The sequence below is a fragment of the Typopeltis vanoorti genome, chromosome 24, assembly GCF_054136105.1.
Source record: "Typopeltis vanoorti isolate ZY-2024b chromosome 24, IOZ_Tvanoo_1.0, whole genome shotgun sequence".
NCBI classification, from domain to species: Eukaryota; Metazoa; Arthropoda; class Arachnida; order Uropygi; family Thelyphonidae; genus Typopeltis; species Typopeltis vanoorti.
The window spans coordinates 86,613,577-86,635,266 of NC_143572.1; the positions used below are offsets into that span (position 1 = coordinate 86,613,577).

The 21,690-nt window shown below is 34.6% G+C and overlaps 1 protein-coding gene across 2 annotated transcripts in view; it reads left to right on the forward strand.

Annotated features, from left to right (window-relative positions):
- The window catches only part of Utx (Utx histone demethylase), an 802,237-nt gene that overhangs the window by 480,312 nt on the left and 300,235 nt on the right, over positions 1-21,690 (forward strand). For both annotated transcript variants that reach the window (XM_090413874.1, XM_090413875.1), the window contains 2 exons: positions 12,840-12,894; positions 19,882-19,916. In XM_090413874.1, the coding sequence (XP_090270000.1) occupies positions 12,840-12,894; positions 19,882-19,916 (90 nt within the window). The remainder of the gene's footprint in view (positions 1-12,839; positions 12,895-19,881; positions 19,917-21,690) is intronic.

Consider the following 21,690-nt stretch of genomic DNA (forward strand, 5'->3'; position numbering starts at 1 on the left):
TTTACAGATAATAAAGAAAACTTAAAGTGTATGATTGAAAACTGATATAAAAACAGTGAAGACCATGCAGTTAGAATCATGTTCAGTTAAAAATGCAGAGAAATTTTAGTAAAACCAAAACAGTCGCAATAGGGAAATGGAGAATAACTTAAGTTAGATGTGGAAGAAAATAAACTAACAGTTTAAAAATTCAATTACTTGGTGCATTGATCACAGACAGGCTAAATCATGAAGAAATTACTAAAAACAGAATAAATCTAAGATGGTTACTATGATCAAACTTGCCAATATATGGAAAAATAGACATTTCTCTCTAAAGAACTTAAAATCAAAGTATATAGTTCAATAGTACTCCCCCACAGTTTTTTAATGGTGCAGAGACTTGGGTTATCAAATAGAAGGAAGAATAAAGATTGATGTACTTTAAAAACACAGTTTTAGGGAAATAAATGAAACATCATTGACTGAAATGAAAACCAATCTGGAGATTATAGAAGAATTACACCACCATGTTTCAGTAATAACAAGAATCAGAGAAAAATAGTTACATTGGTATGAAAAGTGAGCAATTTAATAAATGAAAAAAAATCACATTTATTTAAAGAAAATGGATAGAAAACATCAAGCGTATAATTGGACTGAACTTTTACAGAAATTTAAATAACATGGCTGCTGATAGATTGGACTGGAAAGCTGTTATTCATGGTAGTCTCATCCTGCCATAGGCAGACGAGGAAGATAATGAAGAAACACCTCTGACTGCATTGACCTACCCACATCTTGCATCTCTGGGTCTTTTTCCTGCAATCTTTGCATCAATCTTGTTTTGCTAATCTTTCTTCTCTAATTCTGTTTAAGTAATCATACGTCTCAAGATGCTCCGTTAACAATGACAGAAGAGTAATTTATCAACTATATAAAAACCAAATTGCAGTCATAGAAAACAAGGGAAACTAAAATAAGAAAGGGCATTGGATAAGGGTGTGGACTCTCTCTCTCTGCTACTTTTAAATATTTACATAGAAAAGGCTCTGAAGGAATTCAGAGTAAAAAATCAGTAGTATAATAAAGATCAATCATGTGGGCTTTATAATACAATAAGATTTGCAGATGACATAGCCTTAATAGCAGCAAATTAAAAAGAACTACAAGAATCACTTCCATAGATGAATAAACTCCTAAATGAAAGATTCAAAATGAAAATCATTGTTCAAAATGAAAAAGATTAATGGAAGTAAAAGAATTTATCTACCTAGGTAGCCTAATACGAGGGTGGTCTGAAACGTCCTCGGCCTTGACCATAGATGGCAACACTATTGGGAAGATTTTTTTTCTAAGTTGGTAGATCTGTCATAAGCATCCGTGTGAAATTGCAAGTCATTCTATCAAGTAGTTTGTTTTATACAGCTGTCTGAAGCAAAAGTGTTGTCTGTATCCCTTGAAGTGCATAAAATTGAGTTATAAAATTCTTTTACAAAGAATTTTATAACTGAAAAAGAAGTTCATAAAAGTTTGTGGGCATTCTTCTCCTTCATTTTCGACAATTAAGAAATGGCCTGCCGAGTTTAAACGTGAAGCCTTGAAGATGATCCACATGAAGGACGTCCAAAAAGTGTAACAACACCATAAATCATTGATCAAGTGCACATTATGGTATTGGATGACCGGTGACTCAAAGTGCGTGAAATTGCTGCGACTATATGCATTTCAAAAGAATGTGTAGGATATATTTTGCATGAAGAATTGCAAATGAAAAAGCTTTGCGCAAAATGGGTGCTACGCTTGCTCACAGCAAATCAAAAAACGCACTCACGTGAAAATCTCTGAACAGTGCTTGCAGCGTTTTAACAATAAAACTGATTTTGTGCATCAATTTATTACTATGGATGAGACTTGGATTCACCATTACACACCAGAATCCAAACAGCTGTCAAAACAGTGGACTGAAGCTGGTTGTTCAGCACCAAAGAAGACAAAGTCGGTACCATCAGTAGGAAAGGTCATGGCATTAGTGTTTTGGGATGCTAAAGGCATTTATTAATTATCTTGAAAGGAATAAAACAATAACTGAGGAATATTATTCTGATCTTTTAACCAGACTAGATGAAAAAATTCATGAGAAAAGACTCAGTTTGCAAAAGAAAAAAATCATCTTTCATCAGGACAATTGCACCCGCCCACAAAGGTGTTTTGGAAATAGGAAAATTAAGGGATTTGCACTATGAATTGTTGAAACATCCACCCTATTCCCCAGATTTGGCTTCCTCTGACTTCTATCTCCGAACTAAAACTCTTCCTCACTGGTCAGCGTTTTTCTTTGAATCAAGAGGTGATTACAGCTGTAGAGAGGTACTTTGCAGATCTTATTGAGAACCATTATAGGGACGGGATAATGTCGCTGGAGCATTGCTGGAATAAATGTATTAGTCTTGTAAGGGAGATTATGTTGAAAATTAAAAATAATTTTGAAATTATAAATTAGTTTTTTCATTGTTAGGCTAAGAACATTTCAGACCACCCTTGTAACATAAGATGGAAGAAGTGGAAAAGATGTGAGAATAAGAATAGCACAAGAAAATAACACTATTAACATCAAAGAGTATGTCATTGAGAACAGTGAAGCACTTTATTAAAAGTTTTGTCTGGAGTGTGGTCCTCTATGGATCAGAGACATAGATTCATCAAAGAAAAAAAAAAAAAAAGGCAAATCAAAACTTCTAGCATTCAAGATGTGATGTTGGCACTAAATGCTGATGAATGCAAGAACAGAAAGTTACAAATGAAGAGATTGAAAGACTGAATAAAAAAGAGACATACTATATACATTAGAAAAAAGGAGAAATAACATGATAAGCCATCTATTAAGACACTCAGACTGGTCTACAAATTTGATTGAGGGAATGATGGAAGGAAGACTCAGTGGAGGGAGACCAAGAGCCTAATACATGAGTGATATCAGAAATGTACAAAGTTACTAAACAGTCAGACTAACAGCACAAAACAGAAGACCAATATTAACAGCCCATGCTACCCACCAACCAAGAGATTGGTGACAGAAGAAGAACAATGTCAAGTTCTTTCCTAACAATTATTTCAGTTTCATTTTATTGGTGAAAATATCTGCTTTTCCTTAATAATTATGGATTTCATTAGTCATCTCTTGAATTAAAAATTGATTGTTATCTATCATTTGTTAGTCTGTGTATGATGTTTAACATCTTTTTTTTTTTTTTAAATCGGGGTATGCCATTGTGTTATTCCACTGAGAAATGATATCGTATAAAAATATTTCACTGCACAGATTTTATTTTATTTTTTTTTTAATATTCTCTTGAGGCACATCACATGATTCTCTAAATGGAGATAATTCTTCTTGAGATAACTAAAGTAGATTGCATTATTATAGTGTCTACCGAAGATTTTACTTTTTATATTGATCTCGTACATGAGAAGTTGAACTTATAACCATATCAGTGCCATGAGGCAGGGGAGTTGAGGATTGAGAAGTTTATTGACATTTTTCTTGAAGAGTTGAAAGTTGCAGTTTCTTTGGGAATACTTCATTTAGAATACTGTTCCAGAGAACAGAAGTAGAGGCAGGTTCATTGTGTTTACAGTTGCACTGAAAAATGGATGCTAGGCACCTGCTGCTCTTGTTTTAACATACCCACAAAAATTGGTGGAATGGTGATGGTCATTTCAGTGGAGCAGTGACCAGGGAAGCACTGTATAACAGACATTCTGAAACATTGCATCTCTGAGATAGAGGGTGAGGTGAGGTGAGGCTGTGAAAGAGGGATCATCTGTGAGCTGAAATGCTCTCCTGTGGACAGTTTTGAAAATTTTTCTAGAGGTTTTAGATGCACTGACCTAAATATGTGAGCAATATTCTAAGGATGAACTTATTTGTGATTTGTAGTTAGTAGCTGGGCAAGTGAATAATAACATCTTGAGTGGAATAGAATGCCTAGTTTTTTAGATACCGACATGGTGTGTTTATGCTAGGAGAGGCTGAAGGCAAATGTTAATTAGTCCAAGCAGAGTGAGAGATCTGATCCTGTCTGGTGAATTATGTATTACTGAGGGTAAGGGTAGATAAGATGAGATTCCTTTTGTAAAAGAAAAGGCATTTTGGTTACATTAAATGTGACCAGATTGTCCTCAACCATTAAAGTGTGGAGATCTACATTTAAGGCACTGGTTGATGATGAACTTGAAGCCTCTGATGTCTGAGGACTGCATGATCAAAAATGAGTAGGTGAATGGAGAATATTGTTATCTTCAAAGCTGTGAATTAGATTAGTAATGATCGAGATTAGGTCATTTATGTATAGGAGAAGAGAGTAGGTGGTAGAACATAGCTTTGAGTTATTATTGCATTGATGGCAAAGCTTGAAGAGAGGAGCTGTCCATGTGGCATGCATTGAATAACCAGAGAGAAAATGGGCTTCCCAAGAGCAGCAGGTAGACCACAGGATGGCAGTTTTGCTTAGCTTGAATGAATCTTGAAGCCAGACTCATTAATCACATTTCTCTGAACTCTTCTATGACACATGCAGGGCTGCCCAATAGGTAAGCGGCATCTTTGTCAAGTTATATTTCAACGCCCCCCATAAAATAGAATTTATAAACTAAAATGAAATTAATTTCAATAAATTTTTATTTATTTAGTATATAAATACAAGATATACATATGTCTATAAAAATAGAGCATTTAAAAATAAATAAATAAAATAAATTATTTTAATTATCACAAAAAAAAATCGCAACACAATTCAAACCTGCTTTGATGCACCACTCATGAAGCAGTACATCAAAGCAAAGTGACTAATCAGTCGTTGAGTTCATTGTTCATTTTTTTTTTATCACCGTACTGTTTATTTTAAATCATGCAATCCATGTAGTAAAGTTTTACTTCATGAATAAGAGCATTGTATAAAAATATAGTATTATATATTGTCTTGAAACGGCACCTTTGTGCAGGGGCACAACCTGCAAACTTGCGTGGGATGGCCCCGGACACATGTCCAGTAGTGGATGATGTAGGCTAAGCAGTCAGGTGTGAACCTTGAATGGTAGAATCCATGCTTATAGCATTAACCAGTGGGCCTACAGTTAGTGGAGAAGTTGACCTGTGTTGACTGTCTTCATTATTTTAGAGAGGATTAAGATGATGGCAGTTGGCTAGTAGTTTGAAGATATGCTTCTCTTTTTTGGAATTGGTTGGATATATGATTGCTTCCACATGTTGTTAGGCTCTACCTAAGTATAGATTATTGTAGAAATGATACAGGACAAGTCAGTACAGTTGGAGAGATGACATCAGGATCAGAAGACTTCTTAGAGCTAAACCTCAGAAGTCTAAAATGCTAATGGAACTGATAGTCGGGCCACCAAAATGTGGAGTGCTAGACTTCAGTGAATTCCTTTTGGCCTCTAGAAACCAAACCATCTATCTACAACTTCACTTTTTTTGAGCCTCTTTGTAGCCCTGAATATATCTCTCAGCCAACAAGTATTATCCTTCCTGCTACCCAAAGTGGATCAACGCTATGAACCACCTTACAATGTTAAGGATAAAAGCAGTGCTTGCTCTCTCTCGCTGGGAATTACCCTCCTTTTCAGTTGTAATTACCCTGCTATTAGAGCTATTAACAGAGTAATTCTAAATAACAGAATTGTGACCTTTGAGATCACTTAATTAAAAGTAAATTGCTTTACTTAGAACCTTCTGTACCAGAAATTGTCTTCAGTACATGTATTTTAACATTTTGCTTTAAATGTTATTTTGTTTGTTTTCAAAACATATAAAAGAAATCAGTTACATCTAAACACTGACAAAATCTGTATATTGGTAACAGTTATATCTATTATGAAATATGATGTGAAATCATTCTTTGCAATAAATTTATTTATTAGAAATTTGTTATCTTTTATTCTTCAGATCAGTGCAATGAAACAGGCACTTTCATTTTCCTGTAAATACTGCAGAAATTATTTTTGCACTTTTTTTTTAATGCTATTTTCAAATAGCATCATGTTAAGCTCAATAGGCTGTCATCGTGGCCAGGTAACTTGACTTTTTACAAACCTGCTTACAATATGGAAGTTAAACCTATCTCATTGTCTGCTATTGTCAGTAAATTGCAAATGTTCTTCTGCAATTTCCCTGCGTTGTAGGTTGAAAAACCTGAATTTTCATGAGGAAAAGCTTCTTCCACTGCCATATGAGACCAGCTAATTGGCATTCAGATAGTCCTGATAAAGGTTCTTTGCATCTTAGACAGGATTCAGTCTGACAGCTCCATCTGAAGGGCATTGTTGATACAAGTTTCCAGACTATGCAAAAAATAAATTAAAAAATACAAAAATAAAAATGAAATTAATAAAAACATAGTAAGAAAACCTTTTGTGGGTTTTCTTTTTAATAATGGATTTTAGATTTTTGTTTCATTACAGAATGCCATATATGGAGATATTGTTGCCATTGTGCTCACAGTTTTAGATACATTGCTGTTTGACTTTTGTGAACCACAAGTGAAGTTAAATTGCATTACTAAAAATTTTGAAATGTTGTAATTTATATATGATAATGTTACAGAAGAATTTTTTCCTGTACCTTTGAAATGCAACAGGTGTTTTTTTTTTTTTTATAATACTCATTTCAGTAATAATATCCAGATATATAATTACATCATATATAATTACAAAGTGCTTAACTTTGTAATTATATATGATGAAAATATCTATAAAATGTCACATACAGACTAATTAAAGGATATTTTTATTTTGAATTATTCCAGTTAAAACTCTCTCTTTCTCCTAACCATTATCCAGTTTTTGACTAATTTTATTTTCTTACTAGTTTGAAATTTTTCATAGGGAGGATTTCATTATCTAAGTTTCCAAAATGTATTCCTTCGTTTTACTATTTCAAGAAAAAAGATATTGATACTGTTAACTGCTGAAACAGGTGCTTCTAAATCTTAACTATTTTTTTTATACAATTAGATTTTCTTCACCTTAGGAAAAAAGAAAAAAAAAAGTGTGTGAGAGAGAAAGGATACATAAGATTGTGATATGAGTTACTGAGAGAAGAACTCTGTGGTTTATCAGTATAGAGAACTGGTTTAAAAAAATTCAAGGGTATTAGGAGAGTGGAAAGGATTATCAGGTATTTGCTTTGGTAGATGTACAAATGTTAACAAATTGAAAGAGCCTTAAGCAGTAAATAAATAAATTTCGTGTGATGATACAGCATTCCCCCTTTATACGGGAGTTCACGGTACCACTAGTCCCCCCAAATTTTATCCGCACTCTGGAACCGGCATAGGCTGACGAATCAGACCTATGGCTGGGTCAGTATTCCTGACTGTAATCTGTGTGTGTCTTCGGACCGGTTTGCCTGCTTGTGGGATGAAAAACACTAGATAAACTGGTGGAAAAAACCCTGCTGTCCATGCCCAAGACCGGCTAACTTGGCTATGGTTGAGGAAGATCCTTGAGCTCCTCACGTCTTTGATGGGAATCGAACCTAGGACACTCCTTCCCCAGGCATACGGTTGCGAAGTGCAAAGCCACTAGGCTAACCACGCGGACCCTTAAGCAGTGAATTGAGTGAACAACAGAAAGGCTTCAGAAGAGGAATGGGAACCATTAATGCTATCTTGGAACTAAAAATACTAATAGAAAGATCACTTGAATGAAATAGGAACATTTACATATGCTTCATAGACTTTCAGAAGGCTTTTGACCAGGTAAAACATAATAAAATGTTCAATATATTAGATAAATTAGACATAGAAGATCATGTACTTAAGATTGTAAAAATGATTTACACCAAACAGAAAATGCAGCTGTTTAACGATGAGACTTCTGTAGTGAAAATAAAAAGAGGAGTTAGACAACATTGTATCCTTTCACCAAATCTATTTAATATCTATAGTGAGACAGTGATGAAAAAGATTAAAAAACAAAAAAATAGGAATTAGTATCAATGGTATAAAATACAACAATCTTAGATATGCTGATGATACCATTCTAATAGCAGAAAACAGAAACAAATTAATCAAATTACTGCAGCTGTTAATTGAAGAACGTAAAGAATTTGGATTAGATATAAATGCAAAAAAGTCCAAATTTATGAAAATCTCAAAAGAAAGCAGATCCGAGCCAGAAATATTCATAAGCAATATGAAAATTGAACATACAACAGAATACAAATATTTAGGCACCTACTTTACTGCAGGTGGGAAGCAAGATAAAAAAAATAAAAATAAGAACAGCCATAGCTAAAGATGCATTCTGGAAAAATAAAGATCTGCTCAGAAGTTCTGTGAGTATTGAGACAAAGAAAAGAACGATAAGAACATTAGTGTGGCTAATTTTCACATATGGAAGTGAGACCTGGATATTCAAGAAGAGAGTAAGGCAACAGATAATGGCCTTTGAAATGTGGAGCTGTAGGAGAGCTCTGAAAATCCCATGGAACATGTGACAAATACAGATGTCCTACAGAGAATGAGAACACAGAGATCTTTATTACAGGAAATGATCCAGAGAAAGATGAGATTAGCAGGACATGTACTGAGAGGTTCACCAGGACAGATGATACTAACAGTTTTAGAAGGGAAAATTATGGGAAAAGGATCAAGAGGTAAAAAACCAAGGACATGGCTTGAAGATATAAGATCATGGACAGGATCACATGGCTATGCATAAACAAAAAGGAAAGCCACCAACAGCAAGAACTAGAAGGACATGGTGTTGCACCCTCTCACTGAGGAAGCTACATGAAGAAGAAGCAGAAGATGTACAAATTTCATAGGGGGATTGTGTAAATTCCACATTGTGTTCAGTTTGATCAGTTATGTTGGAAAGTCATTTGGAGTTGTAGACTTTAAGGCCCCTAGGAAGATGACTTCACTATTTGGATAGCTAGATTGTAGACAGTTGAGCTTAAGGAATAAGAAGGTGAAGGGGCCAGAATAGTTTTCTGAATTTGGTGAGTGGTAAATACAGCAATTGAATATAACAGAATGGGGTAAGGAAACTTTAAAGCAGAGGATTCTAAATTTGACATTCACTAGAAGCAGTGTATGATTTCCCAAAAAGACATGTGCCCTTGTGACAAAATCCTAGGATATTGAAGATGGATAGTGGTGGATGTAACTGCAATTTCGATTTATATCATGAGTAAGAGGTCTAGTATAGATATTTGTAAATGGTGGTGGTGTATACACTCATTTATATTGGCATTTATGCTTCTGATTGGTAAAATACTTGTACAAATGATTTTTTTTAATTACAGTGACACTGTTTCATTTTTTTTTTTTTTAGGTAATAGATGAAAAGATAGAGTAAGGATGATCAGCATTGAGAAGAGATATTCTTGGAAATTATATCTATACAAGAGACAAACAGTGTCTTGGCCATAATGAAGCCTTAAATGCCTCCTGCATATTGCTACTCAGACTTTCCCTTTCAAGCATGACCTGGCAGAGTATATGGCAGCAGAATTATGCACCAGCTGACTGGAAATCCTTCTGAATTATTATTGATAGCTTTTGGCCCTCTGTACAATCTGGTGGCTGACCTGCAGCACGATTTTACTGTATTCCCTTGAAATGGAAAAGGTGTGGTTCTCTAAATACACTTGGCATATCCTGGAAGGGTATCACTCACATTGCATGGACAGGATAGGAGAGGGAACAGAAACCAGAACCCCTGCTTTGGTGGCTGAACATATAGTTCATCACTTCAGGCTTCCAATAAGCAGGGTGGTGTTTCACTAGGCAGTGAAGGTCTAGTTGCTTTCCTCCAACTAGTAAATTATTTATCTTTTTTTTTTTTTTTTTTTTTTTTCAAATTAAGTGGATATTGAATCTAACATTATTTCAAAGCCAAATATAGAAACTACAAGAGTTTCCTGCCGAATATAGATAGAAACTATAAAAGTTTCGGCGGATCCAAGCATAAGCAAACCTTTCATGACAGGGGCAACTTGTAGTAAAGGTGAAGTAAGCTCTGATCACTATCCTTAGTATTTCCCATAATGTAAAACACATCTCCTAGCAGACATATATGATGTTATACATTATGGGGGGGGGTCGCTACTCACCCCTGTCATGAAAGGTTTGCTTACGCTTCGATCCACCGAAACTTTTATAGTTTCTATCTATATTCGGCAGGAAACTCTTGTAGTTTCTATATTCGGCTTTGAAATAATGTTGGATTCAATATCCACTTAATTTGAATAATTTTGCATTGCTGTAGTGAAACTTGTTGGCACTCTTTTGTGTGTGTGTGTGTGTGTGTGTGTGTGTGTGTGTGTGTGTGTGTGTGTGTGTGTTAATGCTTGCTGAATACACTACAGCCTCTTTTTTGTGGAGACAGGGAGAGACTGTATATTGCATATCATCTTTCCATTAGCAGTCTGTGACCGAAAGCAATATGTAATATTGACCCAGGTTTGAAAGGTTAGATCTAATGATAGCATCAAAAAATTTGTCATAACCAAGGTAACCACTATGTCTCCAGCTGAGAAAATAATCATGCAGTCTCAGAGGTAGCTAAGTTACCACAAAGTTAATTATATGACAACCTCAAGAGGCATCTTGTAGCAGTAGCATGGCATATTAAACTGTAAGGAAGGATGTTAGTAGTGAACAGAAAATGGTCAAGAGATATTTAAGGCAAGCAGTATGAAATTGTATATCCAGGGTTAGGAGAATAAATCAACTGTGAGTTAAATGTATGAGTAGCATCATTAATTAGGAGCTACAAAAAAAATAAATAAAAAATTCTGGAGAATATATAAGAGAAGTAATCAGCAGGCTGATAAACGGTAAAAACACAAGTAGAAAGGGTGATTAGCATTGTAATAAAGACAAATTCAAATAATGAGAAGAAAATAACCAAGCAAGTCACAGGAAATCCCCAGGAATCAGTTTTTTGTTTATGATTCTTAAACCAGGTAGGACAGTAGCTAATAAAGACAAACATTTTGCAAGATGATTTGAGTAGGATAAAATCATGGGCATAGGATAAGGATTTCCAATTTAATGTGGTTAAGTGTAAGGTTATGCATTTGATTATGTATGCATTTGAGGAAAAGTATGAAGCCGAGAGATTTTTTTTTTTTTGGATGACAATGCAGTATAGTCATCTAGTACAATAGAGATAGGAGTAGTATTGGGCAAAAGCTATGGCCAATTGCCTTGGCAAGAGACCAAAAGAGATGGCTGCCATTTGGGCACAATCCAAGTTTCTTGCTTTTAGCTCTTTTGAAAGCTGTTTTTGAAGCATTGATTGTTCCTTGTCATTATAATAATAGTAATGTTTACATAGCTTTAAAAGACCGAACTATAGATTTTCACAGCTATTGCTTATTTTATTCTTCACAACCTTTATTAATAGCTACCTGCAGAGTCCATGAATAATGATATTGATGGATTAAAAGTACTGCTGTTATGATTACAATCTGCATTTTATTTCCTTTAGTAATGATAAAAGAATATTAACTGTACTATGCTACTCTGGCATGCAGCTTATGCACTACTTGTGAAATCTATTGTTATTATTGTATCTCTTTAAATTGTCATTTACCTGAAAATGATCTTTTAAGTTTCAGGTGAAAATATTTATATGGAATATGAGAGAAATTAGTCAAAACACTAAATTAGCTGTATACAAGACAGTGTTCAAACCAATTTTAACTTATTATTCCTGATACCTCCAAGGAGTCCGAAGACTCATCACGGGAGGACACCTACGACTGTCTCAACCACTACACCAAACCTCTACTACGAATCATCTCCATCAACGCCATCTACCGCCCATCTCCACCACCACAACAAAGTATTTTTTGTCTGTAAATTGCGTGTGTTCTTAAGGGTCGATTCGTCTGTATACGGGATGAAAAACCGAGTTTTCGGGAGAAAAAACCCTGCTACCTCCATATGAGATCGGCTAACTCACCTTCGATTGAAATCGTCTAGATAAAGATTCCTCCCGTCGTGACGAGAATCGAACTTAGGCCTATTCCAATCGAAGGGCGCTATGTACCGTCGTTCTTCCAATTGCGCTATGGAGGTGCTATGAGTTTCATTTCAAAAGGTATTGATAAGAAGAACAAAAAAAAGCTTTCAAACAAAAAATCTTGCGCTCATTTAAAACTGCCAAGTTTTTCGCACTTTAAATGAATGTTTCATTGCTAGTGTAAACAGGTGGGGTGATGCACGCGAAAGAAATACGCTTGGTGTGTATCTTTTGTATTGATTATAAATACAATAAATATTATAATAATATATATCTGTATTAGAATTTTTTTTCTGATTGGGGCCGTGAAATCTTAATTTTTCCAAAGGGGGCCTTGAAAGAGGGTTTGGGAAGCACTGCCTTAGAAGATAGATATATAAATATAAGATCTGACAATGTTGTAGCTTTGACAGGTAACAGATTGATTTGACAGAAAATTGTAGGTAGGAAGTTAGTAATGATGTAAATTTTTCATGAAGTACTATCATATCCTGTACACCCTTTGAGGGTAAATGTCAGGAATTTGATGATGATGGTGAAAATATTTGTTTAGATACACAAATTGTCTTGTGTCTGTATGTTCATATTTTGGTTTCTCTGGCACAGATGCCCTTTAAAATGCATTGAAGAGGATAATCCTACTGTATGATGAATCCTTTTAAGTTGATATTTGCTAGGATTCAAATCTCAGTGAATGCTGTCATAATATATATTCAGTGATAATCGTTTTCATAAGCATTATTTTTTCATTGCTTTTTGTAACAATATGAATAATTATAAAATTTTTCTCTTTTTTTTAGCATTTTCAGCTTGCACAGATAGATTCAAGCCCATGCACACTTTCCAGAGCTGAAAGTAAGTCTCTCACTTGTAGATGTAAAAACAGAAATAAATAACTTGTATAACACAATTTACTACTACTAACATAATTGTAACTATGCATTTGTGTGTGTGGTGTGCTTATGTGCACTTGCATGTATGTATAGCAGAGTAAAAGCAGTAATTCACTTGAAGTTGACTTAGATACATCCATGTACAAGCTAGAATGTACATTTATATACTAGAATACAGTCAGTCACTTATGGCCACTCATGCTTACAGCACCATTTCATTAACACATTCACCAAATATCACCTTGCTCCTGCAACCATAGACCAAGTGTTATTGCTGTCTTCAAGTCATATTATTTCAAGACTGTTGCTGCTTCTGAGATTGAGAAAACCATCAGAGACTTTTGGAAGGAATATAAAATCTTACATTGTGCACAAAGAATGCAGATAATCACTCAGATATGTGTGAATGGTGTTTGGATGAAGCTGCTGAAAATGTATGTTCATGATACATTGACAGGATTTGACAAAGCCTTTACAAGAGATTGGTAACAAGATAGTGCTGTTAGCTAATGAGTTGGAGGTTGACAATGAAGATATAGAGTGAAAGTGATGGTGAAAGCTCTTTGGAATAAAAACTGCCAAATGAAGCACAGAAAGTTGCAAAAGAAGTTGACCCTCCAAGAAATTTGCAGTGTAAAAATTGGCAGAGGCATATTCTTCAGTTTAGTTTTTTAAGTAATGGACTCCAACATGGAGAATTTTAGCAAAGTAGACAGAATGATGCAAACTCCAGTTACAGTAGCAAACAAATTAATCCGAACGCTTGCATTTTAAAGAAAAATTTTAATTTCGTAAGAAAATAAGTACAAAAATTAACTTCAACTTTACCTGATAATTCATGTGTGTTCCTCTGTTCCTAATAAGTTCATTAATTCGCTTAGGCATGAACTCTACCAACGTAGAACACATTTTTCTTATTTCTGCATCTTGAAACCATACTTTTATAATGGATTGTATTAAGTTATCCTTTGTATCACAATTTAATTTTCCAAGTCTCTTTCACTATGGCCACAAATTTTTTATTGGGTTAATGTCAGGAGAGTTATCTGATCACTGAAGCAACTGGATATTGTGATTTTTAAGGAACTCTTTTTCACTTTTTTTGAAGTGTAGCATGGAGTGAGATCCTACTGGAAGATGAGTTCTTTGTCTTTCTGGATCTGTGAGACCTCTTTTCTCCAATATTTTTATGTATTGGTCACTTTTTAATCATACCATCAACAGGCACAAGTGATCCTGAACTGTCATGTGTAAAACAACCCCAGAACATCTTTTTGTTGGATATTTAGGAGCTTGTTGAAGTGGACGGGAGAAGTCTTCTGAGCAGCTGATTTGCAAACATGGGATACTCGCTCTCCTTGGACAAAGAACTCTCATCTGAGAAAATTACCTTCTTTCACTTCTCAACAGTCTAATCTTTGTATGCTTTTTCCCACTGGAGCCTCTTTTTCTGCATAGCCTTCATAAACAATTGTTTATTTTTTGATCTGTGGGCAGTCCTTCCAGTTTCCAACAATCTTTAATGGATTGTTATATCAGAAACATTAATCCCACTAGCTGCCAAGTCTCAAGCAGACAATCATGAATTTGTTTTTCTTTTCTTAACTAGTAAACGATCTTGAGTAAGTGTAGTTTTCTTTTTTGCCGCATTTTCCTTTATTGTCAGGAGAAAAGGTACCTTTCTCTTTAAACCTCTTTAAAATCACATTAACAGTACCCAAAGCAACACCACACTCACTGTCAATTTTTCTTTTGAGTCATGGATGCATGCTGAGAAAGAGCACATATTTTTATATGCTTTCTTGGAGATGTATCCATTTTATAGCTACACAAAATGAATAAAACGTGAAAAATGTCATGTCATCTTGTTTACACTATTAAAATTGCACAATACTATTAATAAACATCGTAGAGACAGTTAAAACATGCAGCACTTAACCAAAATAGTGAATTAAAACTACAACCAAAAACTTGGCAAAAATTCAGCTTGTAGAAAAGTTTATACAGAAAAGAAACGGCAAGCTTTACAAACTAAATTGGATGTAATGTATAAATTTTTATATTGGGCTAATTTGACATTAGCCCAATATAAATGTCTTCTCATCTTCTGAAGATGAGCCTAGACCTTGAACATATTATGCATCTAGTGAACCATCCTCATAACACTTTGTCACAGTTCTTGAATTTGAAGAATTTGTTTTTGATTACCTAGCCTTCCTTCTCTCCTCAAATGAAATGTCCATTTAATAAAGCAGCAGATTTGAAGAATTACTCTTGCTGTATGTGTTTCTAGCTGATTATATTACCATAAGCACGCAAAAGCACTGTGTACTCATGTTTCATTATTCATTAAAATACAGTAATTTTTATTATAATTTGTACACTATCATTTCATTTCACTATTAAAAAAAAAAGAGTAAAATTAGTTTAAAAGTATAAGAAAATAGACTTACATATTTTGGAATTCAAGTCCATTAATTGTTAACATATCTTTGTAATTCATATAGTCATCCGATTTAATGATCTTTTTGACTCACGGCAGAATCATTGAAACGGAATCCCTTGGAAGTTGAAGACTGACTGTATTATATAGAATGTATTATTTTATCTTGAAGGTGTTTCACATGGAGAGAGATATATACAATGGCTGCATGGTTGCTGAATGGTGTGTGTAGCAGTTTATGTAATTTAAAGTGTGTAATTCCAGGTTGCAAATCACCATGATTGAAGATTACATAGCATTCAGAAAATGAATGCTATGATACAGGATAAAACAACTTTAACAAAAACACAGCTTTGCATAAAATACGATATGGTGCAAAACCAGTACTGAACTTTGACACTGCTTTCAGTAAATTACAGCGTTTCTCTGTATTCGTTTTTTTTTTTTTTTACCATACTCTACAAAATTAATGGAAAAGAGTTACTAAATTCTTCATCTAGCTATCTTCAGAAATTACCATTATATCTGATAAATGTCATCAAATGTTATATAAAACTATGATAATACCACATAATTGTTTTATGTTATTACAACCTTCCATCCAGATCTTGCACTTCAGTCTTCTAGGACACTACTAAATTCATTATTCCACCTAGCTCTTGGTTTTCCTCTGGGTTTATTTTCCTACCATCCTGGCATCGAATACCTGTGATTATCAACACAGATTTGCTTTCCTACCACATTTTTGAATGCCGACAATGCTACTTTCATATCTAATATTTTATTTTTAAATATAATTCAGTTAAATGGTGAAAAAATAAAACTAATGTAAAATGTTTTATTTCAAATCCAACTTTACAAGTAAAAAATTAGTTTCTGCACTGTCTTTATTCTTCTGGATTGGTGCTGTGGCAGATTTATTTTTTTATTCCACATACTGCCATTCATTTACTAAAATTTATGCCTAAAGAGCTGAATATGTTATTACATATGTTCACAATTGATAATGCAGGTGTTTTTCATGTTCCTGCCTATTTTTATAGCTTTGTTCTATTTGGCTACTGATTTTCACACCAGATTTGTTACAGCAGTTATTTAGTTTACTTATGACACTGGGACAGTAGATTTTTTAGGAGTATAACATCAACTGCAATAAAGTAAAGAGCTGAGTTGAATATATGCAATTTTGATCTCGAATTTGATCCGGCTTCATATTGTGGTTCCATACAGATAATGATTAACAGTAGAGATAGTATAACTAGTTTGAATCAAACTGCCTTCATTTACATTCTTCAATATTAATTGCTTGCTTACAGGTTAGATAAATTATCAACCTCACACACACACACACAGGAAGTCACAGAACCTACAATAAGAACAGGTGTTAGATTAACTGATTGGCTTCAGGTTGGAAAGGGAATTAGGCAATGATGTCTACTTTCTCCTCACTTGTTTAGTATCCATGCTGAGGACATCATGCGTGTAGCAATGGATGAGTTCAAGGCAGGAATTAGGATTGACTGATCAGTAATCTGAGATAAATGATGATGATGATGATGATACAATGCTTATTTGTAATGACAAGGAAGAACTAGGCCAAATCAGTGACAAAGTTAATGATATCAGTAAGAACAGAGGACTTCAGCTCAATCCTAGCAAGACATAGATTATGGTTCTCAAAGGAAATACAGACAGGGAAGCTCCTGAGAAACAAGTGTACCTTAATGGAAAAAGGATGATGAAGTCAGCAAGTTTGAATACCTGGGATCTATTATTAATGTGAACAATTTCTGTTCAGAAGACGTCAGAAGAAGATTAGGAATGGCTAAAACAATAGTAGAGGCTTGTCTAAAATCTGGAAGGTTGGATCTATCTCCATGGGAACAAAGTTGAGGGTTTTGGATGCATCTGTTTTTTCAACAGCGACTTATGAATGTGATAGTTGGAGCCTAAAGAAGTCTGATAGGAAAAGGATAGCTGATTTTGAGATGTGTTAAGGAAGGCTGTTGAGGCCGACAAATGGATGGGTGCTAGAAAGGATCATTAGAACTTTAAGGCTCCTTAAGGATATTGACAGAAGAAATTTGAAATGCTTTGGACACATTGAAAAGATGGAAGGAGCAGACTGTCGGTGAGATGGATGCATGGTGTGTCTTGAGTGACTGATGTGGTGTTACAGAAGGCTGTTGAGGATATCATATACTGATGGGTGCTGAAAAAGGATCAGTAGAATGTTAAGGCTCCATAAGGATATTGACAGAAGGAAGTTGAAATACTTTCAACACATTGAAAGGATGGAAGGAGGAATTCTCAAAACAGTAATTGAAGGTAAAGTTCCTGGAAAAAGAGGAAGGGGTAGACCATCAATGAGATGGATGGTGCATCTGGAGTGACTGATCTTCATAGAGTTAAAGCCTCCCGAAAAGTATACAACAGGGAGCCATCTGGTGAGGACTGGTTGACATACCCATGACCATATGGCATCTGATAATGTTCAGTGAATAGATGGAGTTAGAGGAAGCTATGAATGCGATGTAACTAAAGATTTTATTACTTATAATTGGTAAACACTTAATTATTAGTGATAATAAATCACACAACTAGTAATTATCACTAATCGTTACTATTATTAAAGCTAATAGTATTGATAAGTAGTCACTTGATTTCTGTTCATTACATGGACTGATCATTACTAACAACATATTTCTACATAAAAATATGCATAAATCCAAACGGAGAAAGAAGAACTAACAAGAAAATAGAATGGTCCAGGATACAAGAGTATATGTGAATCAGAGGAAGTAATCACCACAACCTAGTTTTGAGCAGTATAAAAAATGGTGGCATTTTTAGTATTTTGCCATGATAAAATCAAAAGCACTTCTCCAGCAGCATACGAACAGCAGACAGATATCATCTTCACAGATGAGAAGATTTTCAACTTCCATTGAAGACTCATTTAACCACCAAAATGATCAGGTATATGCCCCAGATGATTGCTCAGTATGTGCCATAGCACCCAAGATTCAGAGAGTTCATCGCCTAGCATCACTGATGGTTTGGTGAGGGTGATGTATTGGTGGTGGTTGTGGGGGGGGGGGGGGGAGGATCCATGTTGCACTTCAGTGAGAAAGGAATCAAAACCTCTATCAAAGTGTATCAAGACACCGTACTGAAACCTGTGATACCATCTCTGAACAACACCTCATTTAATAGTAGGCAGTGTGACCTTGCAACAGTACTCGGCCCCTGCACGCAAGGCAAAGACCACACGACAGTGGTTGGAGGCAAATATGCCTGACCACATATCACCATCTGATTGGCCGTCTGGAAGTCCCAATCTGAATAAGTCAAATTATAGTCATAACTTGAGAGAGTAGCCCGCAAGAAACGACATCCCAGCATCACTAACCTGAAGGTAGGTTTGGAGTGAGTAATAGCAGTATTTCAGTTGGATTTTGTGTGTGCCGCAATTGATATGTGGCCTCACAGAATTTGGATGTATGTGAAGGCAAAAGGAGGACATTTCAAACAAACATTAAATGCTATTATATGCACGTTAGACATGTGGTTTGTATGTGCTGAAAGTTGTAAATGATTTACTGATGGATTAAAGGTTATTCACTATTCAAATTGTAACTATTTATGGCTAGACCAGGTAGATATTTTACGGATTTTTTGACACTCTTTGTTTGGAAAAGGATAGGTTCAACTTCTTTCTAGAATGTAAAGAATCTTTATAAAGGCTTTTCAACTGAAGGTGCATTAGTCTACCTCATGCAGAGATAGTACTTTTTCGAAACAGGCAAACCAGTGTTATCTCCGCATGAGGTAGAACCATTAGAGCTATGAATGTAATAACCAGACATAACACACTGCACTCATGGCCCTAATTGTTTTCAGTCGAACATAGCATTATAGCTGCCGTAATGCAGTTGGAAGAACAGCGGAAGATTGCGCCATTCAATTGGAAAAGACCTGGGTTCGATTCTTGTCATGATGAAGGGAATCCTTATATAGGCTTTTTCAGTTACATCTACAGGTGGGTTAGGGTTAGCCAATCTCATATGGTAATAGCAGTGTTTTTCTCCTGGAAACTCAGGTTTTTCATCCTGCGTACAGACAAATCAGCCTTCAGAACACACACAATTAACAGACAAAAAATACTGTTGTTGGTGATGATCGGCAATAGATGCCGTTGGTGGTAGTAGTAGTGTCATAGTTGGAGAATTAAGTAGTAGTGGAGAGGATGTGATGTATTTAGTGAAGTATAGTAGTGTGCCCTCCCAAGATGAGTCCTTGGACTCGTGGAGGTGTCATGTATTAATAATAATAATAATGTTATCATGACTGAAAAAATTCACCATCTGTTATCTAGGACATATAGTAAATAAAAAGGCTTATTGTGATAATATTGTACTTATTTAAAGTGCAAAGTATATGAATACTAATGGTCTTTGTCTCTCTCTAAATCTTTCTTTTCTTTTTTTTTTTTTTTTTTTTCAGTTCGCTTTCATATTGCTCATCTGTATGAAATACAGGTATGTATCATTTATAATTTTTGTTGTTGTTGTTATTTACTACCTCAATTGCTGATTAAATTTGAGTGATTGTATAAAAACCAAAAGGATTAAAATTATGAACTTTTATATAATGAAGATAATGAAACTTATTTACGAAAAAAAAAAAAACATGATGGAAGAATAATAATTGCATATTATGATTCTATGCCATAATACAAGTAAAATGTGATCTGAACATGAAGTACTTGAAAGTACTTGACATTGTCTTTATTTTTTTTTTTTTGTTGTTGTTCTTTGATGCTTGGAAAAAGAAAAGGAAAAAAAATAACATGCATTATGTTGTCCATGGGTAGGATGAAATCGAGGAAAGCATTATTTTCATCATATAGCATGTAGTGGACATATTTCAAGTAGTTTCATAGAGGAATACCATAAAAAAATTTTTGCACAGATTTTCTAAATTTATTTGTTAAATAATTTTATAGCTAATGAATATTTAAAGATAGATGGTACATAGCTATCCCTAAAAATGCAGATAATTTCTTGCGCTACATAAAATACTGAAACCCTACAACTTTCTTATTAGTATATGATCAGAAATGATGTTCATAAAAAGTGCATTTAATAATTGGAGTTTTGTTTGGTGACATCAATTATCTTGACAACACTTGAGCCTAGAGCTGTTTTAGGCATTTGTACTGTAGACATTTTCTTTCTAATCGTTTTTGCCATTGAAATTATCCAATCCAAATGTGAAATCTTTCTAGAGCAGAAGAACTGGAGTATCTAAGCACTGGTCTACACATGATAAATGAAAGATGCCAAGAAATTATATTCTTGATTTAATCCTTTACCCAAGTGTAAGCAAACAAAGTTTGTGCATGAAGTAACTTCACAACTGGACTTCAATCACGTCTTAGTATTACATAAATGCAAAGTATATATCCTCGCTGACATGTATAATGCTATTCATTATGAGAAGGGTCACTACCCAGACCAATTTTGACCTTTATTGAAGTCTCATCAGTAGGAGCCAGACCCAGAAGTGATACCAAGCTTGAAGTAATGCAGAAGTCATATTTACATATAGAAGTAGCTAAAAAGTGTCACACTTTATTACTAAAATACTCTGGATTAGAGATAGATGTTGAAAGTTTTTCATTAACGTCATTATTATAAATCATCGTCATTAGTCTCTATATACGAGTTGCCCAGTTGTAAGATTACTTCACCCGCAAACGTTGTTTGCTTACTTAGATAAAGGATTAAACCAAGGATATAATTTTTTGGCATCTTTAATTGATTAATTTTTTTTTTATTATCCCATGGTATTATTACACCAGATCATAGAGGTCAAAGTCATGTGTTTTATACAGCACCTTTTCTGGGTTGTTATGAAGTTCACATTTGGAAATATTCATACAATTAAGTAAATGCATTGGCGATGCTTCCCCGATGTTACAGATTTTGCAGATAGGGAAGACTTTTATGCCACTGTTAAACTTGTTTGGTCTTGTGTGGCCAGCCTTAAGACGAGAGATCATGGTAGTGCACAACAATTCAACTTGGAGTTGATGCTAGCTACTGGTTCTTCTGCTGAATACCAGTGGTGATTCATGTCCTGGAGAATCGTTCTTTTTATGTTTTCTTTTTGAGTGGTTTTAAAAAAAGATTGAAATCTGTGGATGTTGCAGCCATTTTTGCTACTTCATCTGCAGTTTCATTTCCCTTTAATCCCACATGGGATGGGATCCATTGGAAAATTATTTTGGAATCCTTATGTAGTTTGTTT